The sequence below is a fragment of the Mustela putorius genome, unplaced genomic scaffold (assembly GCF_011764305.1).
Source record: "Mustela putorius furo isolate JIRA1106 unplaced genomic scaffold, ASM1176430v1.1 tig00003903_pilon_pilon_pilon, whole genome shotgun sequence".
Classification (NCBI taxonomy): domain Eukaryota; kingdom Metazoa; phylum Chordata; class Mammalia; order Carnivora; family Mustelidae; genus Mustela; species Mustela putorius.
In genome coordinates this window covers 2,256,797-2,282,939 of record NW_025422051.1, presented here as the reverse complement: position 1 = coordinate 2,282,939, position 26,143 = coordinate 2,256,797, and the positions used below count along the sequence as shown (strand labels likewise).

Genomic DNA, 26,143 nt, shown 5'->3' with positions numbered 1-26,143 from the left:
TGTCTTCTGACTATAAAGAAAAATGGGCCATGGGTCTTAAAGGACTCCTTTCTCTATTACTCTGCAGGCATCATAACCCCCAGAATGTTCCTCAGCGTGTATCACATTTTCTTTGGAGCACATGGAAGCTTAAAAGTCTTAGGGCTTGATCCTCTTCCACTGGGACAAAAAAAACCCAAAACATGTTCTGGTAGGAAAAGAGTGGAAGGAAAGAGAAGGGTGGAAATGAAGTTTTTAAAACGGACATAGGGCCAGGCTACTGGGCAGTGGGGCTGTCAATCTATTTGTTAGTCAGCGATGCTGAACCCCAGACCGCTTATCTCTTCAGCCCCAGCCTACAGCCCGGTAGGAAATGGTGAAGAATGAGAGAGGGAGATTAGGAAGGAAAACCGGCCTCGTGCGGGGCTGACATTTAGACATGGAGACAAGGCGGCGTGTGAGGGAGTTGGAAGAGTACACGGGTACAACTCCCCCTACTTCCCAGACACACGCTTTCTATTACAATTTGGGAACAGAGGTTACCCAGTGGAGGGGGCTGGAGGGAGAACTGCTGTCCAAGTAAAACTCCCCTCTTTGAGTCTGCTCCAGCCCTGGGGACTACTATCACAATTTGCCTGATGAAGAAACCGAAACACAGAGATGTTCAGTAACTTCCCTAAGATCACATGGCTAAGTCGCATAACCTCAGTTTCCTTATCTGCGAAGCAGCCTTAATGATAGGAATAACAATAATAACAACAGACACAGCACTGTGGCTTACGACAATGCCTGTCACATATTACTTGCTATCATTACAATTACTTGCCCCCAGGAAGACTCCTTCCATCCTACCCTCCATATCCCTAGCAGAATGGCAGCAGCTAACATTTAGAGAGTGCTTCCTGTGGGCCATCTTAGTGCATACTAACTCAGAAAATCCTCACAGTATTTAACATCATCACCACTCCCATTTTGGCCACCACCAACCATTCTCCAGTGTCAACCCCGCTCCGGGGCCCTGTCCCCAGCCCGCCCCGCGCTACGTCATCACAGCTCGCCGCGCGGGAAGCCGCCGGGAGGAGAGGAGACTCCCCTTCCTAATTCCCTCGCTTGCTTGCTTGTTCTCTTGAGTCCTCGTGCGGCACAACTGGCGCGGGTCCGGAGGACTCCTAAGGTGACTGGATAAGGACGGACGGACAGCGGCCACTGCAGCCGCGAGGACAGCGGCAGTGGTTGGGGGAGGGGCAAGCTTGAGCCCGAACACCGCCTCAAACCGCCGGCGCGCACTTTACGCACGCGCGGCACGGCCAGTGTAGCGCGCTGACGCGCTTACGTGCTGACTTGGCGTTTGTGAGCTCGCGGGAGGTGTGGCGTGCGCAAGGGGCGCGGCCCTGTGCCGCGACATGCAGTGTGGGCGGGATCGGGGCGGGCAGTAGAGAGACCGGCCCAATGGAAAAGAGGGCCTCTAGCACCCGCCGTCCCGCAGGTCGCCAGGAATTTGGCGGCGTGAGCCCGGGGCGGAGTTTGAGAAAATGGGTGAGCCCCGTGAGTGGCGCTAAGGGGATTGGTCGGCGTCGAGTTACGGGGGTGGGAAAGGGGAGGGGACTGGCGGGAGGCAGCCCGAAACTGGCTGAAGGGATTTGGTGGAGCTTGAGGGTAGGGTTTGAGCAGGGGGTGGGATCTGGTGGAAGGAAAGGGGCAGTCCCCCGAGGAGCGGGGCCAGTTGAAACGTTAGGGGTGGGATCTGGCCAAGTGGAAGGTGCCGGTCCGGCCCGATAAGGGGTGGAGTTAAGTGGATCGTTAAGGGTGGAGTCGGGGCCGGAGCTGGGTCTGGGTCTGGCTGAGTGAAAGGGTGGGTGATTATCCTGGGAGATTAGCTGGAAGGGGCAGATTTGTGAGGGGGTGGGGTCTTGGCGAGGCTTGGAGGAACGAAAGAGTCTGGCAGTGGGACTTGGGGGAGCGGAAAGGGCGGTGATCAGCTAGAGGGGGCCGGCCCTAGGACGGACTGAGCCCGGGGATTTATTGCTCCGTGAAAGGACAAGACTTTTCGAGGGGAAAGAATAGTGTTAAAGGGGTGGAGCCTAATGGAATGGGCGGGACCAGGTGGACTGGACACCCCAGTGAAAGGAGAGGGCCTTGAAAGGGGAGGAGTTTAGAAGGCGGTGGGGAGTAGGATATCAGAAAGGATGGAGACTCTGTAGGGGGCGGGGCCTGGGTAGGGTCTGGGGTGTGGGGTCCTCAGGGCACTCCAGCCCGTTCGTAGTCATCTCCACCCCACCCCCCAGAACGGCATCAGGGGTGAAGTCTCCCCGACCATGACCTCCACCGGCCAGGATACTACCACAACCAGGCAGCGAAGGAGTAGGCATAACCCCCATTCGCCCCCCCACGACTCCAGCGTCACGTCGGTGAGGCCCCAGACCTGCCCTGATCCGGAGAGGGGGGCAGGGAGGAGCAGTGAGCCATGCACTGGAATCTGACCCTTCTCTCTGTTTGGCAGAAGCGAGGTGTTAAGAAGGGTGCCTTACTCCACTCCAGTCCTAGTCTGGCAGAGGTAAAGAAGAAAGGCAGAATGAAGAAGCTCACCCAAGCCACAGAGCAAGACCTAATCGTGGGCCTGCACGGGCTGGTGAGAATGGCCTGGCCTCAATGGATTTAGCCTCCTGTGACAATGAAAACCCTGAGGTTTTCTCTCCTGGACAGTGGGGGGGGTGTTCCTTCTGACTCGGGCCCTGAATGGATCGGTGTCTCCCTTTTTTTTTTCCCTGCAGGATCTGAACCTTGAGGCCAAGACACTGTCTGGCACCGGCTTGGTGTTCGATGAGCAGCTAAATGAATTCCACTGCCTCTGGGATGACAGGTGAGGCTGCCTTCTCCAGGCTGTCCCCTGACCACACAAACCCATTTAGAGCCTGTTAGCAAGAATGAAGCCATTCTTCTGCTAGCCTAGAGACTGGAAGCAGATGATTTTGAGAGGTGAGGTTTAGGCTTGAAAAGATTCTTTTCATTTGGCCAACACTTACTGAATATGCACTGTGTTCTGGAAGTTGGTGATACAGATGGGTCGGGCCAGACAGACAGAGTCCCTTCTCAAGGAGCTAATAAGTTGACTAGGAGAGCAAATCATCAAACAGCCAGCAGCAGTAGGAGGTGTTTAATGAAGGATGACCTCAGACCAGGGGATTCAAGAGTGTTTGATAGAGGACCCTAGACTAGCATCCGGGGTTCACAGAAGGCTTCCTTGAAGAAAGGACATTCATGCAGACGTGGGAGAACTATACCTCCCATTTGCTCACACATTTTTTAATCCATCAGCAAATCCTTTTGGCTCCATTTTGGAAATGTATTCAGTACCTGACCTCGCCTCACTGCCTCCACTCCAACCACCATCACTCACCTAGTCTTACCGAGGCCTTTCCCTGGCCCCACTGCCTCCACCCTCATCCCTCTGTCCTCCACACGGCAGCCAAAAAAATAATAATAGGTACAAGATGATGTTCTCTTCTTTTTTTTAAATTAGCTTCCAACTGAAATATAGTTGACATAGAGCATTCCATTAGTTATGGTTGTGTTCTCTTTCTCAAAATCCTTCAAGGGCACACCATTGCCCTCAAGGTAAAGTCCACATTCCTCATTCTGGCCTCTAAGGGTCCACGTGATCCGGTGCCATGACACCTTGGTGACCTCATCAGCCAGTCACTTGCTTCGCTTCACTTCACCCACCCTGGCTAGGCGCTCAGCCAGCTCGGGTCTTTACCGTGGCCATTCTGCTTACTCGTTTCCACCTTCTCCCCTCGTAGTTAACATTCACATCTCAAGGAGACTTTCTCAGAGAGGGCTCTGGCCACTCCCCTTCCCCCACATCTGCTTTCTGAGACATTCCTAGTCCGTGTCATCATTTGTTTGTGACCGCACTTGCGTGTTTCTGTCCCCTATCCCAATAGAAGGGCTGGTGATGGCAAAAGACTTCATCATTGAGTACATAGACATACCATCTCCCAAGGAGTTAGGGCCACCACAGTAGACAAACAGAATGTCTGCCTTCACGGGCATTGCATTTTAGAAGGGGAAGACAGCCGGTGAGTGCTGTGGAGAGACACCGACGCAGGAGGGAGAGTGGCAGAAAATGTGTTGGAGGGGAATTCAGTTTTAAATAGGATGGTCAGGAAAGGCCTCACGGATCTTTGAGCAGGGATTGGAAAATGAGGGAGTGAGCCATGGAGACATCTGGGAGAAGATTGTTCTAGGCAGGGCGAGGAGCCAGCTGAAAAGTACTCAGTTGGATGGAGGAACAGGGAGAGACCAGTGCAGGAGAAGCAGGGGGAGTGAGGGGAGAGCACTGGGAGGCAGCATCTGAGAGGCATCAGGGCTGGTGGTTCCAGGCCTTCAGAGCATGTGGAGGGCTTGGCCTTTGCCTCTGCTGGCAATGAGAACCACAAGGAGGTTTTAAGTAGAGGAGGGATGTCATCCGATTTGGGTTTTAGCCAATGTCTGGCTGCTGTGTGGAGGAAGGGGCCGTTGGGGGAGTGAGGGCAGAAGCAGGGAGGCCAGTGAGGAGCTGAGGGCAGGATCGCAGGCAGGAGGTCCTGGTGGCAGCAGTGGGGGTGATAAGGAGAGGGGCAGGCTCTCAACGTATTGCAAGAACAGAGCCAAACAGGCATCATGGTTGACCCCAAAGTCTCTGACATGACCAACTGTTAAAGGTGGATGAGGAAGATGTGTAGGAGCAGAGGGGCCACTCACCCATGTCCCTTCGTGTGTGTGTGTGTGTCTGGATGTCTTGTCAACCAGCTTCCCTGAAGGCCCTGAGCGGCTCCATGCCATCAAGGAACAGCTGATCCAGGAGGGCCTTCTGGACCGCTGCGTGTCCTTCCAGGTGAGTCCCCCAGCCAACACCCTGGGTGGGTGGTGGGCAGGAGCTACCGGAGCCTGGGTGTGGCCAGTGCCTGAGCCCTTTATTCCTTGTGTCTCTCCAGGCTCGTTTTGCTGAAAAGGAGGAGCTGATGTTGGTTCACAGGTGAAGGCTTCCAAGCCTTGTAGAGATGGGGAGGAGGCTGCCCTGAGCCAACCAGGGCAGGCCAGATTCTTTGGGAAGGGATGTCTTGGGCCTTGTGGCCTTGGGCAAGTTGCTAAGCCTCTGAATCTGAGGGTCCTCGCCTATCACATGGGAGCTAGCAAACAGAAGTTCCTCGGGAGGGTTCGAGATGTGTTGAGTGCTTAGAATGGTGCCTGCCGCATCATCAGCCCGTGAAAGGCTAATGTTATGATAGTCTAGTGTGTAAACAGAGGGTGGGTGTGTGGACAGAGTGCTCGGAGGTCCCCCAGTGGGGCTTCAGGAACCCAGAGTGAGGGCCCCAGCGTGATGTGATTCAAGGAAAGCTAGCTTGGCAGAGGGGCGATCTGAGCTGAGAAAGAGCAAGTCAGGCGAAGAGGAGAGCTGAGGGAAAGTACACACAGCTATAGCAGCAGTGTGGCCAACGGCCTGAGGGTAGGATTTATTGTGGTGACAGCACGGGACAAGGGATATTACTGGAAATGAGGCTGGCTAGGGAAGAAGCAGGGAACATGTTCTGTATCACAGCTGTTCCCCCCACCCCCCAACCAGATTGACAGTTGAGGGGGTCTGATTTGACCAGGGCTCAGATAGGGAAGAGACCGTGCCCTGACGAGGGCCCAGGAAGGAGGCAGGCCCTTGAATCTCCTTTCCTGTGTCCCCAGCCTAGAATACATCGATCTGATGGAGACAACCCAGTACATGAATGAGAGAGAGCTCCGCATCCTAGCAGACACCTATGACTCAGTTTACCTGCATCCGGTATGGATAAGAACTGTGAGAGCAGAAGGGTGGTGGCAGTCCTGGGGTTTCCCATCCCCAGGCGCACCACATCCTGGGGAGGAGTAATGGAGTGGACAGGGCTGCTCTCTCCCTTACTCCCTCTCTGTCCCCCACTGTCTCTTCAGAACTCATATACCTGTGCCTGTCTGGCCTCAGGCTCTGTCCTCAGGCTGGTGGATGCGGTCCTGGGGAACGAGATCCGGAATGGCATGGCCATCATCAGGTAGGACCTACTAGCATTTGCTTTTTTTCGTATTTAAAAAAATTCCCCCCTTCAAATGTAAAATGTATTGGTATGGGTGGTATGTTCCCAGGGTCAAGAGTCGAAAGGTAAAAAAGGGAGCACCAAAAAAGTCTCCCACCCCATCCCCCAGAGCCCTGCTTCCTGTCCTGGAGGTAGTCATTGTAATTGTAACCAATGACTCACGTGTGCTCCCAGAAACCTTCTGTGCCTATTCATGGAGTAAATGCCCTATTTCATCAATGCTAAGATCCACATCGGGTCATCTTGAAATCCAGATTCATCCTACAAACAGTGGTGTCTTAGAATCATTTAGCAGCGTTCTCTCATTTGTTGTTGACACGTGAAATCACTGTACCTCTTAGCATTGTTGGCATCCCGGAACTGGTGAATTGCGGAAGATACAGCCTCCCCCGTCCCATTTTTTTAGCCACAAGTGGTAGTAGCAGTGAACATGTGCATTTTTCACATCTACATCTTGTTAAGCTTTTCTCAAAGGTATATGCTTATACCTTAGACCTGTGTGGAATGCCACAGTGCGAATTCACAGGAAGTTAGCCAGCCCCCTAGCACTGGGCATTTTGGTCTCCCCCTCCCCAAGTCACTGGCCATTTCTAAAACCTGTCGCAGTAAATACCATTATCCATTTAGAAACATTGTCATTTCAACCTTTTTGTTACATGGGCTGTGGGCTGAGTCTCCAGGAACAGGACGGGTGTGAGGCTGTATGTGTTGATAATTTTTACTTTTTTTTTAAAATTTCAATTCCAACTTAGTTAACCTGTGGCATTCTGTTAGTTTCACTTGTATCACATAGTGACAAAAATGTGGAATACTTCACGAATTTGCATGTCGCCCTTCTGCAGGGGCCATGCTAATCCCTGTTTTGTTCCAATCTTAGTGTATGTGCTGCCAAAGTGAGCACTATCCATTGATAACTTCCATGAACATTACCAAATTTCCTTTGGGTAGAGAGCAGTAGACCAGGGGTAGAGGTCTGGGGTCCCCGTTACTCAGTTCCTGGCCGATTGGCAGACATCGGCACTGGGGACGTTAGTGGTCTAGAATTGGAGAGCAGGGGAGAGTCTGCCTCTGTAGAGGAGGACCTCCCCCCTCAATCTGTGGCCTCCCGTATCCTGCCCAGGCCTCCCGGACACCATGCCCAGCATAGTCTTATGGATGGATATTGCATGTTCAACCATGTGGCCGTGGCTGCCCGCTACGCTCAAAAGAAGCACGCCGTTCAGAGGTCAGCAGCAAGCCACAGGACGGGTGTGATGGGGGTGGCACAGGGTAGGGTGTCCTGGCCTGGGCCCTTCCCCCGCCAAGGATGCACCTTGATGCTCTTCTATAGTACCTACCCCCCCACCCCATCCTCCTCACAGGGTCCTTATCGTGGACTGGGACGTGCACCATGGTCAAGGAACACAGTTTGCCTTTGACCAGGACCCCAGGTATGCTCCAAGTGCCACCTTTGATGCTAGACTCCCAGCCACCCCCCGCCTTTATGGGCCCAACCAGAAGGGGCCCAGGAAGGAAGGGAAGGCATTCAGATTCATTGGGCCCACCTCAGAACCGGGTTCTGTGCTGTTCCCTGCATGTCTGCATTGTCACTTAATTTCATTCCGAGACAGGGTCTCTGGGGTTCCCCATTTTACAGATGGGGGAACCAAGGCTTACAGTTCACAAGGTCACACAGAGAAGTGGGAGAGATGAGATAGGAGCACCAGGTCCTTGGAGATCTTGTTTACCTGTTGACCTTGAAGCTGGAGTGAACTTCAAATGACTATTTTTCTGATTAGGACAATTGCAAAGTGTTTGTTTAAACAGAATTGAACAATACAGAAATGTCTAAAGCAGTGAGTCTCCTGTAATTCCTGTCACCTCCAAATAACTAATTGATAGTTTAGGTTATATTCTGACAGAATCTGAATATTCAATGTTATCACTAACACACTGCCTAATGAGACAGTCCTCTCTACGTTCTTTGGAAGCATGCTTTTTCCATTTAACAGCACTTTGTGGACACCTCTCCACATCAGTGCCTCTAAAAACCCACCAGTGTCCCACTGTATGGCCGTACCTCTGGTCGTTTAGCCCCGGGACACTGATGGCGTTTTCTAGTTTTTGCTAGAACAGACAGTTCTATGGGGAAAAAATATAATTTTATGTATTTTATAATCTGTAGTTTAAAAAATATGTAACTTTGCACTTCTGCGAGTATATGTAGAGGATGGCTTTCCAATAGTGGATTGCTGGGTCAGGGGGTCAAAATGCTTTATTTCTTTTTTAATTTAAATTCAGTTAGCCAACATATAGTACATCATCAGTTTTTGATACAATGTTCAATGAGTCTTTAGTGGCATATACCAGACTTCCTCCAGAAAAGTGGTACCAACTTCCCCTTCCTGCAGAAAGTAATTGAGCAAGTCCTTGTCAGTAGGGACACTACTAGGTAGTTGTTTGATCCAGCCTTCTGTCAAACCGACTGCATAGAATCCCCTTGTTCCCGGTGGATCCCGAGTTCCCACGGTCCATTATTTCATCTGGGTTGGCTATTCTCTAGACACGACTTTGTTATTTTCCAGCATTCAGTGTTGCTGACAGATGTCTGCTTTGTATTCCTTTCTGAGTAATCTGTTTCCTTCTCCAAAGGTTTTAGTCTCTTCTTTCCACCCCTGGTGTTCTGAACTCTCACCCTGGCCCCTTCGTTCCGCTTAGCAGTGGTTAGACGTTTTACCTCTGAAGACTTGGGCCCTTCTTAAGTCCCTGGACACATTCTTCTTTGATGCTTTCTTCCTCTGTATTCTACTGTACGTATTCTGCCTGGTCTCTTGTGTTGTATTCTCTCGTGTTTTCTTCTCCCTTTTGCTCTGTGTCCTGGGGGATTTCCTCAGCTATACCTTGAAGACCTTCCACTGAATTATGTATTTAGACATTCTTTTCATCTCCAAAAGCACTTTCTCCCTGTCTGTTTCTATGCCCCCTCATTCCTCAGCTTGTTTTTAGAGAGGAGTCATTAGAAGTGCTTCAAGATTTCCTTGATGTGGGATGCTTGGGTGGTTCAGTGGTTAAGCATCTACTTTCGGCTCAGGTCATGATCCCAGAGTCCTGGGATGGAGCCCCACATCTGGCTTCCTCCTTAGCAGGGAGCCTGCTTCTCCCTCTCCCTCTGCTGGTCACTCTGCCTACTTGTGCTCTCTCTGTCTGTCTGTCAGATAAATAAGTAATAATAATCATAATAAATCTTGATGTTTTCTTCGGTTTGCCTCAGCTGTCTAGCAGTTCTTGCTTGGCATTCATACCAAATATGGCGCCATTGCATGTGGCTGTCTTGGGCCAGCTCTGCTGGGGCGCACAGGAGTCTATTTCCTGAAAGATGTTTCCCTGGGGTGGGGGCAGGAAATGTCCAGTGACAGGTCTCAACCTGTCATGTTGAGATGACATGCATTAGATGGGGTCCTGTCAAATGCCAGTTATAAGGCAGGGGATCTCTTCTTGAGATGGTATCTCTCTCTCTTTTTTTTTTTTAACTCTCTACCTCACCAAACATTGGTCAGTTTTACCTGTCTTCTTCAAATCTAGCTTTTGGCCTTTTTGGCCATCTCCACTGTTCTAGTGTTTTTGTTTTGTTTTGTTTTTAAAGATTTTATTTATTTATTTGACAGGCAGAGATCACAAGTAGGCAGAGAGGCAGGCAGAGAGAGAGCGAGAGGAGGAAGCAGGCTCCCCGCTGAGCAAAGAGTCCGATGTGGGGCTCGATCCCAGGACCCTGGGGTCATGACCGGAGCTGAAGGCAGAGGCTTTAACCCACTGAGCCACCCAGGCGCCCCTCTAGTGTTTATTTTTTTAAAAAGATTTGTTTATTTATTTTGGGGCAGGAAGAGAGAGAGTGAGCGGGGTGGGGGCATTGCTGAGAGAAACTCAAGCCCACTTTGTGCTGAGTGCGGAGCCTGACGCTGGGCTCGATTCCATGACCCTACGATTATGACCTGAGCCAAAATCAGGAGTTAGATGCTCAAATGACGGCAGTGCCTCTAGTGTTTATTTTTTTATACTTCATTTGTTTTGTTTTGTTTTTTCTCCTTATTAATCTTTCGCTCCTGTGTTATTTTGTCCATTTCTGGCTTCTTGAATGCTTCAACATTTATCAACTCAAGTGGCCAGTCTAGTTTCATTTGGACCTCCCATCACTGCCATCCTCCTATATTTTGAAATTAATCCCAGATTACTGTATCATTTTTTCTGTAAATATTCTTGAACATCTCTCTAAAACATAGAGGAAACATTTTAAATTTTAAAAAAAGCATAACCAGGGGCGCCTGGGTGGCTCAATGGGTTAAAGCCTCTGCCTTCGGCTCAGGTCATGATCCCAGGGTCCTGGGATCAAGCCCCACATCGGGCTCTCTGTTCTGCGGGGAACCTGTTTCCTTCTCTCTCTGCCTGCCTCTCTGCCTACTTGTGATCTCTGTCTGTCAAGTAAATAAATAAAATCTTTAAAAAGATAAAAATTTAAAAATAATAATTAAAAAAGCTTAACCATAGTATCGTCTCTAAGCAAATTAACAAGAATTCCCTAATGTCATGAATCATTCTTTTTCTTTTAATAAATGCATTGGAAGCTATCACTCTGTGTTCTTTGGTGGATATGTTAATTGACGATATGCACGGATATGAAGAATTATGAATATATATATTCTTTCTTAAGAATAAGAATATATAATTGGGGAAAAAAAAAACATTTATCCATGCCCTTCAATCTCCTAGCTCTCCATCCCTGGGGCTCTTAACTCCATCAGCAGGGTCCTGGGTGGAGACATTGATCAGGCCTTAAAATACTACTACAAAGATGATAGAAACAGGTAAACCAAGGCTAAGTGGTAAAAAGAAACAAGGAAATCTAGTGAATGGGTCATTCAGTGAATTGGCCATTCAGAACTGATTTTGTGTGCATTGACCTGGATCTGCCCTTGATTTCTCAGAAGGGAAACCTCAGCTCATCTTGGGGACCCTCCCTCACCTGCTAAGCATGAGACAGGGTCCCATGGGACCCCTGGAGCCTCAAAGACTATTTCCCAGAGATTTGTTGAAGTTTCTAATTGCCTGACATCCTTTCTTTCCTTCTCCATCTTTCTGGGATGATACATGTTTAAACTTCCTCTTACTGTCTTTTGACTGGGATTGTGGGAGAGCAAGGAGGTGAACCTGTACTATCAGTGCACCATTCTTCCCCTGGAAATCAGTGGAACTTATTTTAAAACTTTGTGCTGGGGCACCTGGGCAGCTCAGTTAATTAAGTATCAGACTCTTGATTTCAGCTCAGGTCATGACCTCAGAGTCATGAGATCGAGCCCTGTGTCAGGCTCCTCAGGCTCTGGGCTGGGCTTGGAGCCTGCTTGGGACTCTCTCACTCCCTCTTCCTCTGCCCTTCTCTTTCCCTCTCTCTTTAAAATAAAAATTAAAAAATCTTTCAAACAAACAAAAATACCTCCTACCTTTGCTTTATAAACTTAGTTTCCTTCAGTGTTTGTTCTTCCACTGGCTCTGGTGTCTCTCATGGGGTAGGCCTTCTTCAAATATTTTCTTCATTCCTTTCTTCCCCTGATGGTCATCTTTCTGTTCCACTGTGCGTTTCTCTTCCTCTACTGGTAAGTTAACTTACTAAAGAAAAAAAAAATTTTAGAACTGATATTTATCAGAGTCAAAAGTAAACCCATCATCTCCCACCTACTCAAGACCAGAGCTTTCACATGGGTTCCAAGATGCTTTTCTTTGATTTTAAGAATCTTCCAAATCACTTGCATCAGATTTCACAACCACATTTTCAGCATTTATTCAAATGTCACTAAGTTGGTCTGGATTTATTGCTTACCACTATTTCTTGCATTTTCCTAAAAAAAAAAAAAAAGATAAAACTGTTGCCTTATAATTCTTTCTGGAACGAGATGGGGAGTGGATGAACAGATGGATGAATGGATGGTTGAGAGATTATTCATTTTGATTGCCCCCATCAAATATATTTGTTTATTTGTGAGAGAGACTGAGAGAGAGTGCATGCGTGCAGATTCACAAGCAGGGGGAGCAGCAGGCAGAGGGAGAAGCGGGCTCCCCTCCTGAGCAAGGAGCCCAATGTGGGACTCCATCCCAGGGATGGAGTCATAACCCAATGGGATCGTAACCTGACGGGATCATAACCTGAACCCTAGGCAGATGCTTAACCGACTGAGCCACTCAGGAATCCCCCTGCTGGGCCTTCTTTCAGAACATGGACCTTCATGTCTTTTCAGCGTCTGTTCCATCTATCTGTCCTCACTGCTCTGAGTACTCAGTTTCTCACCTACAAAATACAAGTAGTATAGGTGCCTTGTAAGGTATTGGAGAGAAGGAACTGGCCCCCACTTCAGCTCAGCTACACACACAGAACCATGTTCCAGGCCCCCTTACCCCCCACCTTTGAGTCTTCCCACATCCTTCAGGGGAAGCACTAAGTTCTCCAGCCTGGTCTGCTGCTCTTTGCCACCTTAGCCAGATCCTGCCAGGTAAGAGCTGTGTGCTCCCTGGTGGGCCTCCAACATCACAGGATTCATCCTGCTACCATCACCTTGGTCATGGAGGCACGGGGGCAGGCTGATACGATTTTGAGTCCCCCACAGGGCCAGGAACCTTCGAGGCCTGGGATAGACAGACCCCATAGCTGTCAGGGTCTCAGAGCTGGCATGGAGGAGGGCAGGAGTGTTCTCCAAGGGAGGCATGCCAGTGAGAGAGCAGGTGAACAAGTGAGGAAAGTAATGGATAAGTGGGAGAATTTGTGAATGGGCAGGTGCAGACGTTGGTGACTAAACAGAAGAATGAATGGATGCAGGAGATAAAGGCTTAATGGGGAGATTAATGAGAGAATGAACGAGTGGTTGAGTAAATTGGGAGCTGTGGCTTGGGGCGTCTGGGATCATTGACTCTTCAATGCCCCCACCTCTTTTTTTCTCCTTTCTCCCTCTAGCGTCCTCTATTTTTCCATCCACCGCTACGAGCAGGGTCGGTTCTGGCCCCACCTGAAGGCCTCTAACTGGTCCACCGTAGGTTTTGGCCGAGGCCAGGGATATACCATCAATGTGCCTTGGAACCAGGTCAGTGTCGGCCTCTCCTTTGCCCTGGAAGTGAGGCCCACCCCTCCCCTTCAGCCAGAGGGCAGAACATCCCCATCGTGCCTCTCTGTCCACAGGTGGGGATGCGAGATGCCGACTACATTGCTGCTTTCCTGCACCTCCTTCTGCCAGTCGCCCTTGAGGTCCTGGGGGTCTGGGGTGTGTTGGGACAGGAGCGATGTTGAGGGTTGGGCCGTGAGGGCAAGTGGCCTCATGTAGTCCCTTTCCCCCTCAGTTCCAGCCCCAGCTGGTCCTGGTGGCCGCTGGATTTGATGCCCTCCAAGGGGACCCCAAGGTAAGGCAGGCTCACGGGGGTGGTAGATGGACAGAAGGGGGTTTGTACGGTGCCAGGCTGATCCTCCACGTCCGCCCCTCCCAGGGTGAGATGGCCGCCACTCCGGCAGGGTTTGCTCAGCTAACCCACCTGCTCATGGGTCTGGCAGGAGGCAAGCTGATCCTGTCTCTGGAGGTGAGTGACTCACGTTGTGTGTCAGCCCGTGGATCCAGGAGGACGTTAGAACAAAGCTCTCAGGTCAGGCAGGAGTTCCTGTCCCAGCATTTCTACTCACTAGCTGGACAACCTCCTCCAAGTCACTGAACTTCCTCGTGCCCCTGCTTCCCTTGTTGCCGCAATCAAGGCGATGGCCTTATAGCACTGCTCAGTGACCGAAACGGAAGTCCCCCTTCAAATTCCTCGTTGCTTGATATGTAGTCAGCACCATTAATAGTAGTATTACTGTTCTTCCCTGGTAATACCTGGTTCTCCCCTGACCACCCCCCCCCCACACTCCTTTCCCAGGGTGGCTACAACCTCCGTTCCCTGGCTGAGGGTGTCAGCGCCTCCCTCCACACCCTTCTGGGAGACCCTTGCCCCATACTGGAGTCTCCTGGTGCCCCCTGCCCAAGGTGAGCCCTGGTGGAGGAGGAGAGAAGTGGGACCCCCGCTGCTCAGCGCAGTTTGGTCACATTTCCCCTCCCCTGCCCTCTAGTGCCCAGACGTCCCTGTCCTGTGCTCTGGAAGCCCTGGAGCCCTTCTGGGAGGTCCTCGTAAGATCAGGTAGGAGGCAGGGAGGGGGCCAGGTGGGGAGTCAAGCATGGAATGAGCCCTTGGGAGAGAGACTCTTCCAGACCCTCCTCACACTTTCCTGGGGCCCCCTTGGTGGGGAAGGTCAGGCCCTCTCTCTCACACTAGACCCTGGTTTCACGCCTCCCACCCCTTTCACATTGGGGTAAACGGAGTTCCAGAGTATTCCAGGGATCCAGGGTTGGGGAACAGGGTGAATGTGGCCTCCCCTTACAGCTGAGACCTTGGAGGAGGACTTTCTGGAGGAAGAGAATGCGGAGAAGGAAGAAGATGGACCGTGGCAGCCTCCAGCGCTCGCAGTCCCGACGTGGCCCGTGCTACAGGCTCGCACGGGGCTGGTCTATGACCAGCGGATGATGGGTCACTACAACTTGTGGGACAAGTATGCAGTCAGAGGGCCATCGGCTAAGTGGACAGGGAGATCCCTCTCCCTTCCTCAAGCACTAAGCCCTGCCTCTGGTTCCTGCCCCCTCCTTCCCCAGCCACCACCCAGAGATGCCTCAGCGAGTCTTTCGGATCATGCGCCGTTTGGAAGAACTGGGCCTTGCGGGGCGCTGCCTTACATTGCCCACTCGTCCCGCCACAGACGCAGAACTGCTCACCTGCCACAGGTCAAGCCGCCCCCCCCCCAACTCTTGTGCTTGGGGTGGGATGGGGCCTCAGGGCACACCTGCCACCACCCCCCGGGGGAAGGGGCTGGAAGCACCTGACCCCTGTGCCCCACCTGTGCCTCCAGTGCTGAGTACGTAGGTCGACTGCGGGCCACAGCGAAGATGAAAACCCGGGAGCTGCACCGCGAGGGCTCCAACTTCGACTCCATTTACATCTGCCCGGGCACCTTTGCCTGTGCGCAGCTGGCCACTGGCGCCGCCTGCCGCCTGGTGGAGGCCGTGCTGGCCGGAGAGGTACCTCCCCCGTGGGGGTGGGGTGACGCTCTGGGGAAGTTGGGGGGCGGAGTGGGGGTCTCTGGGAGGGTAGGGCTGGGCCAGAGGGGCCTGGGGAGGAGGACCCCTGCTCCCGGGAGGCCTTGCTTACTGGCCAGTGCAGTGGGGGAATGGGGGCTGGGAGCCCCTAGCAGCGGTGGGGGGGTGGGGAGGGGTGGGCAGTGGCAAGGACGGAAGGAGAGAAGAAAGGGGAGAGAAAGCGTTGAGGGCAGGTGGTCTAGTCTTTGCTTCCTGCTCCTCCCCCAGGTTTTGAATGGCGCTGCTGTGGTGCGGCCCCCGGGACACCACGCTGAGCGGGATGCAGCATGTGGTTTTTGCTTTTTCAACTCTGTGGCTGTGGCTGCTCGCCATGCCCAAGCCATCAGTGGGCATGCGCTGCGGTGAGAGCTCCCTGGGCCACCCCCTCCACCACTACCAGCCCAGTGCTTACTCAGCAGGCCCCTTGGGGCAGCTCCCCCAGGACTTACCCAGAAACACCGAAGAGTACAGTTGCCCAGCACTTCCCCAGAAGAGGAACCAGGATCTAGCCCTGCAGTGCTCACCCAGATAGCACCCCCAGATTGTGGCACCAGGCAGTTATAAATCAACATCCGGGGTCCCCCTGCTCCTTCATTTCTGGCCTCCGACGGCTGTTGTGACAGAATTCAGGGTCCAGGGCCTCAGTGCTTCCTTCAGAATACCCAGTATCTGGCTCCCCACATTTACCCATGGGGGGACAGGGGGTCTGGGTCCGAGCACTTGCTTGGGCCCACAGTGAAGACCTCAGGACCCCGGCTCTGGCTTTCACCCTTCCTCTGATAGGCCCCACCAACCTGTCACCCTCTGCTTTCCCCAGGGACCCAGAGTCCCTGCCACCAGCAGTAAATGCCCCCATAGACAGTCCCCAGGGCTCCAGGCCCTGCCCTCCCCCCAGGTGGGCCAGTGTCCCAGGTCACTGAGGAGCCATTCCCTCTCCCAGGATCCTCATAGTGGACTGGGACGTCCATCACGGTAATGGCACTCAGCACATATTTGAGGAAGACCCGAGGTGAGCTAGGGTGGGGGGCAGGGAGTGGTCCGGGAAAGGGGGGCAGCCAGCCTCAGGGGTGCTGGGGGGCCACTAACTGGCCACGGTCCCCCTTCCCGGCAGCGTGCTGTACATCTCCCTGCACCGCTATGATCACGGCACCTTCTTCCCCATGGGGGATGAGGGTGCCAGCTGCCAAACGGGCCGGGCTGCGGGCACTGGCTTCACTGTCAATGTGGCATGGAATGGGCCCCGTGTGGGCGACGCCGACTACCTGGCTGCTTGGCATCGTCTGGTGCTCCCTGTTGCCTACGAGGTAAAGTATAGGCTGTACATGGCAGTGACTACGTGGGTGACTGCGGGCCCGCACGTGTCCCATGGGTGGCTGTGGTGATGGCTGTGGGGGGGGGTTGTGATTCAGCTATGGCCTTGGCCCATTCCCACCTCTGCAGAGTGGCTCTCCATGGCTGCCCTCTCTGTGTGCGACCGTCAGGGACTTCCGGGCACGGGGGAGGCGGCCCCGCGTGCCTACAGGCTCTGTGGAATGGCACATGCCAGGCGGGGAGGAGTTGGAGTACGTGTGTGAGGCCACACACATGCCTCTTGGCCGCTGCCATTTCTCTCTCTGACGGCTGGGACACCGTCTGTCACTACACATTGCTCTCTCAGCAACAGCTGGTGTATGGCTTTGTGCGTGTGGGAGGGTGTGCGTGACAGGCCTCCCTCTGGCCGTCTGCTGTGGCTGTGTGTGTGTCTGTGTCGGGTAGTGACCTGTCTGTCCTTGCCTGGCTGCGTGGGGGCCTGTAGGTGACTGCACTGTGTGCACTGTGTGTTTGTGTGTGTGTGTGTGTGTGTGTGTGTGTGTGTGAGAGAGAGAGAGAGAGACTTACAGAGGGACTGTTGTGACTTGGGTAATGGCACGTGTAGGATTGTGTCTTTGCAGGGGTCGCTGTGGCTTACTGTCCCCTCTGTGAGATTCTATTTTGTGTGCGTGTGATTAACATGAGGTTGGTTCAGTCTGTATGCTGCTGTCTGATCATATATGGATATGTGATCATTTTCTGTGTGGCACTTGCATTGTCACCTTCTGCGATGGAAGTGTGTGCACGCACCTCCCTTTGGCACTGTTTATATAAATGCACATATGTCCCATGTTACCGGCTCCTGACATCTAAGTCTCTACATTGCCCGTCTCTGCCTCATGTCTCCATCTGTCCATTTCTAGAAATGTCTCCATGTCTCTGTGTCACATCTCTAAGTCTCTGTTCAGTGTGTTCGTGTCTCTGTTGATCTGTCTTGGTGTCTCTGTGTCTCTGCGACCCTGAGTCTATCCTGTCTCCATGTCCTCCCATTGCTGTCTTCGTGGCTCTAGTCTTGTGTCCCCTGGCCTGCAGGTGTCCAGCTCTCTGATTTGCATCTGTGTGCATCTGGGGTGCCTTCACATGTTGGCTACCCAGGCCTCCACACTCACACCCATGTGTCTCTTCTCTCCCTGCCTCAGTTTAACCCGGAATTGGTGCTGGTCTCAGCTGGCTTTGACGCTGCACGGGGTGACCCGCTGGGGGGCTGCCAGGTGTCACCCGAGGGCTATGCCCACCTCACCCACCTGCTGATGGGCCTTGCCAATGGCCGCATCATCTTAATCCTTGAGGTAACCTGCTCAGTTCCTCTTCCTACGGTGGGGGGGTGGTGGTTTGGAAAGCTTGAAGTCCTGCCCTCTCAGCTGGCTGGAGGAGACACTCGGGGCAATTTCCTAAACTCAGCTTTGAGAGTGCCCGCCTGGGACTGTTGGCACGTACTGGGCATTTATCCTAACACCGGCTTAACAGCTTTCCCTGAGTGCTGAGTACATGCCATTCGCTCTTCCCAGCACATTGTGTTACAAATTCACTTACTTGACAAAGCAGCCTGCTAAGGTAGAGTCTGCTGGCCTTGGCATTCTCCTCTCTCAAGAGCAGGGGAACTGTAGAGCACAGCGAGCTGTAGTGACTTGCCCAAGGTCACACACTCAGTAATGGTGGAGCCGGGGCTTGAGCCCAAGCAGCCCAACTCTGGCATCTAAGTTTTTTCCACTACCTGAGCCACCTCTAGCAAGCTCCCTAGACAAAGCAAACTCATGGACCTCTTGGAAGTCGCTCAGTGTCCCTTCCCCCCCCATGCCTCAGTTTCCTCATCTGTAAGAGGGAACTGGCTACACATGGAGCAGTGCCTGGCATGTGGTAGGCCCTACCTCAGTAGTTTCTTATTGTTGTGAGGCATCGCACATGGCTCGAACCCTCTCGGCCACCTTATGTGCTGCTGTTTTCACCCCTGAGCAGATAAGGCCAGTTGCCAGCAGAGATTAATTGGCTGCTTCCAGATCCCACGGTGGTCCCGGTGCCAGGGCGGTGGTGGAGAGCATGAACTCTTCCATCCCACAGCCTGGCTCCCAAGCCCAGCACTGCCTCCCATCAGCCGTTAGGGCCTCAGACGCATGATCTAACCATTCAGAGCCTCAGTTTTTTTATCTGTAGAAAGAGCAGAGACTGGGGTTTCTAAAAAGTGTGAGACAAGGAGGTCTTCGTGCGGATAGAGCACATGTGGTTGTGAAGATGAAGAGAGTCGACACACGTGAAACGCTCACAACAGGGTCTGGCGCACAGCAAGGGCTCCACGCATGTCCGCTGTTACTCACGTCACCCTCGGTGTTAACTGTATTTGTGGTAGTTATTCCCTTGTACTTGACCTCCTAATTTCTCTCCCTCAACAGCCACTCCACATGGTGGGTGCTGCCCATCTGACAGGTGGCACTTCTCCTCACTTGTCCTCATCTGCCAGACTTGCAGGGCCATGAAGGGGGATTGGGAGGCAAAACATCTTGCCTCCCAAATTCCATGAGGAACCCCCCCCCAACATACCTTTTCCTCCCCTTTTTCTTAACAAAGGGTGGCTATAACCTGACATCCATCTCGGAGTCCATGGCTGCCTGCACCCGTTCCCTCCTTGGGGACCCGCCACCACTGTTAACCCTGTCGCGGCCCCCACTCTCAGGGGCCCTGGCCTCCATCACTGAGACCACCCATATCCATCGCAGATACTGGCGCAGCTTGCGGGTCATGAGTGAGCACACGTGGGCAATGGGGGGGGAGTCACTGGGGAGCTTGGGAGAGGGCAGGGATCAGAGGCAGGATGGGGGAGAACACCCGCACTCAAGGATCTCCCTCCCATGGTTCCAGAGGTTGAAGACAAGGAGGGACCCTCCAGTTCTAAGTTGATCACCAAGAAGGTGACCCAGCCAGCCAACCGTGGGTCAGGTGTGGGGATGACTGCACCAGACAGGAACATTCCAGATACAGACGCAGGGAAGCCTACCTCAGCATCACCCGTGGCAGCATGCACTCCAGACCAAGCTAAGTCAGAGACCACTGTAGTGGAGTTCAGCCAGGACCAAACCTCAGAGGCTCCCACCGGGGAAGACACCGCGGATCAGACCCCTTCAGAGGCAGCCACAGGAGAGGCTGCGGTGGACCAGACTCCTTCAGAGGCAGCCATGGAAGGAGCCACACCTGACCAGACCCCCTCAGAGGAAGCTGTGGGGGGAGCTGAGATGATCCAAACCCCTCCAGCCTTATGTACTGACAACCAGACTCCTCCAGCCTCCCCTGCGCAAGGAGCGACAACCCAAATATCCCCCAGTAAGCTGACAGAGAATCTCAGGACCTTGGACCTAAACAGCGAGGCTCAGGTAAGACCCACCACACCCAGGTAGGGGGGGAAGAAGGGGCAAGAACCTGGCCTCTCAGATGCGTCTCTTACCCCTGTGCATCCAGGAGGCAGCAGACTCTCAGATCCCAGAAGACGAGAGGTTGCTAGGAGAGGCAGCAGGAGGTCAGGACAGGGATGCTTCCAGGCTGACTCAGAGCTTTGGGGAGCATGCTGACGCTGACCAGGTGAGCTCAGGGCTCAGGGAGAAGACCATGGCGTCCTCCTCTTGCCCGTACGTGCCTCCAGGTAGGAGCATGTGGTGTAGAGAAACATAACAGGGAGATGGAGTTCCTAGCTGACTCAGTGTCACCCACTTCAGGTCGTGCTTTATGCCGTGACACCGCTACCCTGGTGTCCCCATTTGGAGGCAGTACGTCCTGTCCCTGAATCGGGCCTGGACGTGACCCAGCCTTGTCAGGACTGTGGAACCCTTCAGGAGAACTGGGTGTGTCTGTCTTGCTATCAGGTAGGCAGCAGCAGAAGGGGGTGGGGCGGAGGTCATCCCAGTAGCTGACTGCTGGCAGCTACTGACCCCCCCAACACTCCATCCCCAACCTCAGGTCTACTGTGGCCGTTATGTCGGTGCCCATATGCTCCAACACCATGAAGTCTCAGGACACCCGCTGGTCCTCAGCTACATCGACCTGTCTACCTGGTGTTACAACTGTGAGGCCTATGTCCACCACCAGGTGGGTCCTGGGCGGCCCCAAGAATGCACGCACACACACGCCCTCACACACGCACCTTCGGGCCGGGGTAAGGGGCGATCGGAGATTCCAGGAAAAGGGTTTTCAAGGCCTGGTGTCGGAGAGCCCCCTGGCTGAGATACAGGGGTCCTCACTCTCTCTAAGTCACCCCCTCTTGCCTCCTCAGGCTCTCCTGGATGTGAAGAATGCTGCTCACCAGAACAAGTTTGGGGAGTGCATACCTCACTCACTCTAAATGTCAGAATGTGCTCCCCTTCTCCATCTTCTGAGGACCTGGATGAGGGGCAGCGTCACTCCATCCCATCCTGAAGACACTTTTCACCTCCCCAAGGGTGCCAATTTCAGCATAAATACTTGTAAGAGGACTGTGATGATCAGTTGTAAATCTCCCTCTGCCCACTGCCTGTTTGAGGGACTCCATCTACTCTGCCCTGGAAGGAAAGGGGGGGCAGTTCAGTGGTCCCAAGAGGGGGCTGATATCACAAAGCTGATACTTTGGAGGGAGGGTTATCGACTGACAATATATGGCAGAGTTCCATTTGTAATAAAGGAACAAACTGTTACAAAACCTGGAGAGAGCCTTTTGATCTTTATTTTTAAAGATTTTATTTACTTACTTGACAGACAGAGATCCCAAGTAGGCAGAGAGGCAGGCAGAGAGAGAGAGGAGGAAGCAGGCTCCCCGCTGAGCAGAGAGCCGGATGCGGGGCTCAATCCCAGGACCCTGGGATCATGACCCAAGCCAAAAGCAGAGGCTTTAACCCACTGAGCCACCCAGGTGCCCCGAGAGCCTTTTGATCTTAAGTGGGTGAAGAAACCCACACCCCTGGCCAACCCCTGGTCTGATGAATAATGAAGGAATGAGGGCATGGGTCTTTATCAGGTCAACCCCTGCCCATCCAGTGTCCAGGAAACTGAATGGCAGTCGGGCAGGCAGCTCGACCAGCTCGACTGTAGATTAAAAGGTGGAATTCTGGAACAAATGAGTGCCTGCCTTAGAAATAGCCTCACAGCCAGTCCCGGCTACACCCTGGGCTGAGAAGGCAAGACAGCCATCAGGAAGTAGCCCCCCCCCCAGGCCTCAGTCTCCTTATCTGTCTTTTTGTCCTGATTCGGGTGTGCATGGTCTAGGTTCCACATGCTTAGATTTGGTTGGTCATGGGGAACCTCCTATCATTGACCAGGGGTGAGGAACTGGAGGAGAGTTTGGGCATTTTATTTCTCTCATATAATGAGAATTTCTTTGGCAACTCAGAACAGTTCAGGCTGAGGTCTCTTAGACTTTTTTTCATGGTCACCTTATGAACCCAAGATACCCACCAGAGCACTGCCCCAGTTAAGAAGAAGGGGAAGGGGCTGTGGCTACCTCAGTCATGACTATTTTAAGGAGCATTCTGGATGCCACCCCCCCACCCCAAACGTAGCCTTCCATCTCATTGGTCAGATCTGTATCAGATAGCTGCCATAGCTGCAAGGGAGTCTGGGAAATGTTTGCACTTGACACCCATCCACCTCAAATCAGGTTCCTTCGGCCCTGACACCATAAACCGCCCATTCAACTCCTTCCCTCCAGAAACAGGCACAACCCTCTCCTCCAAGCTACTTTCCAAAAAGCCTACTTAAGGCAGCCCAGGCTCCACTTGAGGCCCCCATGAGACCTATGCCAAAGTCTGGCCACTCAGGTCAAAACTGCTACACCCTCTGCGCGCCAAAAACACGTAATCACCTCCCGGATGGGGGCAAGGTAAGGGAGAGGTGCAGCAGGGGGTACACAGGGAGGTCCCACCACTGGCTCCGTGTACCCTAAGACTACCTCCTTTGTGCCCTGTTGCTGGTTACTGGCGGGGACAGGACCCCGCACCCACCCCTGGGGAAGGGGGGGGCGTGCCTGCTGAGGGGTCTGAGAGGCCTTTGCGCATGCGTTCTCCCTCTCCCCTCCCGCCCCCTGCCTCTCACCTCCCCCCAGCGGTTTGGGGCGGGGTGGGAGCATCTCCTCCTCTGTCAGTCCTGTCACAGCTGCGGTGGGTTCAGGTCGAGCGCTCCCGCCTTTCCCAGGACCGAGGTGAGCCAGGCCACCGGGCCTCCAGCCCCCGGTCCCGAGCGGGGAGGCCTTTCCGCAGTGGGCTGTGGGAGAGCTACGGAGGTGGGCTTTGAAGGGGGCCCTTCCCCTACCTCCTCCCATTCTCAGGGGCCAACACCCACCCCCAGCCCCTAGCTCGGGAGCCTCGGTGGAGACAGACCTGGGCACGGGAATCAGGGGCAGCAGGCCCGAGCCTCGGGATTGGGGCGCCCCGGCACCCTAGAAAAAACCGGGTGAGCTGGGCCGGCGGGACCACAGGGGACAGGTTTAGGGGAAAACCTGTGGGTCCCCCAGCCGCACCTCCCCCGGTTAAGGGAAGTGTGGCCCCGCGCGGGTGTCCGTTCGTAGGGTCTCACGTTCTGGCGCCTGCCTCCCCTCAACGTGCACCCCTGGATCCTGGGCGAATCCGGGGCCGGGTGGCTCCAGGAAGGGATCACAGGGTCTCAAGGGCCCTACGGGGACTCTCATAGCTCCCGGGCCACAATAAGTGGCTCGGTGTCACTAGGGAAGGGCGAGACCCCCACTGCCGTCGGTGCGTTCCCCGGCGGGCCGTTTGACCTCCGGCGGGTAAACGGCCACCGCTACCTCGCTTGCTAAGGCCTCGCTGTTCCGTGCCAACACCGTGGCCTGGGTGGGGGATGGCTCAGCCTCTCCTGGGTGGTGGGAAGTGTCGCGGGGCCGTCAGGCGGCTCCCCTGCTGCAGGCCCAGGTCCTGGGAAATCATTCCTGTGGCGCCTTACCGTTCCCGAAGCCCTTTGCTAAGGGGGCAGAGTCCGTCTCAAGTGTCCCCGGCCTCAGGCGCGAGCACCCAAGAATTCCCAGTGGCGCGGACCCCAAACTCGAGAGTTAGCCTTCACCCCTCCCCACCCCTCGCGCTGCCTTTGACTCTCCGAGCAAATCCTGGCGGTTAGTTCCACCTTAGACTCTGACCTCTCCATCGAGGGCCTTGGACCACAGCAGCAGCCTCCTCGCCGCTGCTACATCTACTCCCTTTCTGTTCCCGAAGCATTCGAGGATTCCCCCCCCCAGCTCTGTCCTCAGTTTACCTCTTTTCACCATGGCCCTTCTTTCTAAGCCAGAGCATCTAATAACTATTGCCAGGAGTCTCTTTGGGCTGAGGACCTTACAGTTGCACCCCCATCTGGGACGTTCCCCACCCCCCAACCCTGACCTCCAGCTCCCAAATTCAACAGAACCCCCCCACGGATTCCTTGAACCCACCATCTGCCCCCCAAAACCGCTATTCTCCTCCGGGGTTTACAGAAAGCCTCGGGCTCGCAGCCATTATGATGCATTTCGTGAGGCCACACAGAAGGAGACCAGGATGTGTATTGAATAAGTTTAATGGTAATTTGCTATTAATAGCTAGCACTAATTGAGCACCTGCTGTGTGCCCATCCTCTCCTACCTGCATGATAATTTACTTGCTTATTTTGTTGATTGTCTCCTTCTCACTTCCAGAATCTAATCCTCCCAAGGGCAGGGATTTCAGTCTATTTTGTTCGCTGCCTCTTCCCCACCCCCACACCTCCCACCTTCCTTCCCCACACCCATCACAATGCCCGGTGTGCAGGAAGACGCTGGAAATAATGCATGAAAATTAGATAATAATAAAGAGGCCTAACTTGAACCGAGCACCTCCAGCCTGTTTATCACCTATTATTACAGGACATTTTACTTATTTATCTTTGTTGTTGTCTGTCCTCCTGATCACGTCACGTTCCTGGGGGCAGGGGTTTGCTGACTATTTTAACTATTTTCCCCAGTTGTTTGTCCTCACCACACAGTGGGTTCTCAATAGCCACATGCTGAATATGTAAGAAAGACTAAATTCTAATGCTAATGACCAACCGACCTCATAATTTGCCCATTTATTTCATTTATTGTCTCCACCTTTTGGAATACAAACTCCCTGGGGACAGGAATGTCGCTCGGCAGATAATATGTGACCCACACGGTGCCGGGCTTGGGGATCAACAGTGATAAGATCGGAAACCAAAATCAAAACTGGCCCAAATCCCCACCAGCCCAGGCCCAAGGGGGAGGGGCTGCTAATGGGCAGGAGCTTTCTTTTCCGGGTGAAGAAAATTTTCTTAGATTACAGTGATGGTTGCACAACAGTGTGAATATGCTAAAAAAAAATTGAATCGTGAACTTTAACTAGATTAACTGTGGTATAGAAATTACAACTCAATAAAGGGGCTCTTAAAACCCGTGCCTTCACATAGAGGGAATGAGACGGACAGAGATTAAGCAACATAAATAAGGTATACAGCCTACTAGAAGGTGCTTTGCACACACCTAGCCACTTATTAAATGTTGATTCCATGACACCAGCTGACCCCTTGCCCCCAATGGTCTTGCCTAACCCCCGCTCCCCCCCCCCCGCCTCTCCCCCTTGTCTTTTCTCTTTCCCTCACAGGGCCTGCTGTCCGTATCTTCCCTGAGCTGCCCACCGGAGGAATGGCGCTGCCGAGAAACCCTAACATGTTTGATCTGGGCCTGGGTACGTGGAACCTCAGCTCTCAGGAGGAGAGCCAGAAGGCTCAGGCACCCTCCAAAAGTGTCGGCAAGCAGCTGCCCGAGTACAAGGCGGTTGTGGTGGGCGCCAGCGGTGTGGGCAAGAGCGCGCTCACCATCCAGTTGAACCACCAGTGCTTTGTGGAAGACCACGACCCCACGATCCAGGATTCCTACTGGAAGGAGGTGGCCCTGGGCCACGGGGGCTGCATTCTGAACGTGCTGGACACAGCGGGGCAGGCCACTCACAGGGCCCTGCGTGACCAGTGCGTGGCCATTGGGGATGGCGTGCTGGGGGTCTTCGCCCTGGATGACCCCTCGTCTCTAGCCCAGCTGCAGCAGATGCGAGCCACCTGGGGCCCTCATCGCACCCAGCCCCTCGTCCTTGTGGGCAACAAATGTGACCTTGTGAGCAGCCCTGGAGATGCTCGGGCTGCTGCGGCAGCCCTTGCGAAGAGCTGGGGGGCCCCCTTCGTGGAGACCTCAGCCAAGACACGGCAAGGCGTAGAGGAGGCCTTTACCCTGCTCATCCAGGAGATCCAAAAGGTCCGGGAGGCCATGGCAAAGGAGGCCATGGCAGGGGCCAGTGGGGATAAGGCCCGGCACCAGAAGGCCATGTGCCGCTGCGGCTGTTCTGTGGCCTGAAGATCTCTGTCAGGAAGAGTGGCCCGCACCCCGCTTCCCCCACCCCCAGCACCTAGCTGTGTGGGACACTGTTGGTGTACTGTGGATAGATGAGTCCCTCTGTTCGGGAGGTTTTCATTTGGTGATGGGCATTTGGTAATGTGCAGCATCATATTGGTTACTGGTGAGCGGAGATTGTGAGCCAAATTAAATAAATGGTGTTCTCAGGTTTCAAA

General features: G+C 53.6%; 2 protein-coding genes and 1 non-coding gene across 10 annotated transcripts; 2 read left to right on the top strand and 1 right to left on the bottom strand.

Annotated features, from left to right (window-relative positions):
* The first annotated feature begins 1,018 nt into the window (after positions 1-1,018).
* On the top strand, positions 1,019-21,251 carry HDAC6 (histone deacetylase 6). 8 transcript variants are annotated; one of them, XM_004755032.3, is made up of 29 exons: positions 1,019-1,153; positions 2,265-2,387; positions 2,480-2,608; positions 2,751-2,839; positions 4,771-4,855; positions 4,956-4,996; positions 5,698-5,794; positions 5,941-6,038; positions 7,201-7,305; positions 7,442-7,510; positions 13,054-13,180; positions 13,276-13,341; positions 13,434-13,493; positions 13,578-13,667; positions 13,998-14,104; positions 14,188-14,255; positions 14,499-14,664; positions 14,765-14,893; positions 15,019-15,187; positions 15,473-15,606; positions 16,185-16,253; positions 16,356-16,548; positions 17,734-17,883; positions 19,157-19,331; positions 19,448-19,956; positions 20,042-20,161; positions 20,296-20,442; positions 20,537-20,665; positions 20,850-21,251. In XM_004755032.3, exons 2-29 carry the CDS (start codon positions 2,295-2,297, stop codon positions 20,916-20,918), a joined length of 3,483 nt encoding a protein of 1,160 aa, XP_004755089.1. In that variant the 5' UTR covers positions 1,019-1,153; positions 2,265-2,294; the 3' UTR covers positions 20,919-21,251. The 8 variants fall into 8 exon arrangements, with proteins under 8 accessions (XP_004755089.1, XP_004755094.1, XP_004755088.1 ...); XM_004755031.3 differs by lacking the exon at positions 1,019-1,153 and adding an exon at positions 1,353-1,515 and having other exon boundaries at positions 2,483-2,608; XM_004755030.3 differs by lacking the exon at positions 1,019-1,153 and adding an exon at positions 1,354-1,515.
* On the bottom strand, positions 6,878-6,981 carry LOC123388605. The gene has a single exon (XR_006603073.1). It is a non-coding gene; the product is annotated as a U6 spliceosomal RNA (small nuclear RNA).
* A 3,975-nt stretch (positions 21,252-25,226) lies between the features above and the next one.
* On the top strand, positions 25,227-26,143 carry ERAS (ES cell expressed Ras). The gene has a single exon (XM_004755040.2). The coding sequence runs from the start codon at positions 25,227-25,229 to the stop codon at positions 25,926-25,928; it is 702 nt and encodes a 233-aa protein (XP_004755097.1). The 3' UTR covers positions 25,929-26,143.

What these genes read in the sequence shown, in the direction of transcription:
- ERAS (XM_004755040.2), top strand. Translation starts at nt 25,227, where the DNA reads ATGGCGCTGCCGAGAAACCCTAACATGTTTGATCTGGGCCTGGGTACG.
- HDAC6 (XM_004755030.3), top strand. Translation starts at nt 1,429, where the DNA reads ATGGAAAAGAGGGCCTCTAGCACCCGCCGTCCCGCAGGTCGCCAGGAA. An exon ending in TCAATGTGCCTTGGAACCAG is followed by an intron (nt 13,181 to 13,275) that starts GTCAGTGTCGGC and finishes CTCTGTCCACAG; the next exon opens with GTGGGGATGCGAGATGCCGA. An exon ending in GAACTGCTCACCTGCCACAG is followed by an intron (nt 14,894 to 15,018) that starts GTCAAGCCGCCC and finishes CTGTGCCTCCAG; the next exon opens with TGCTGAGTACGTAGGTCGAC.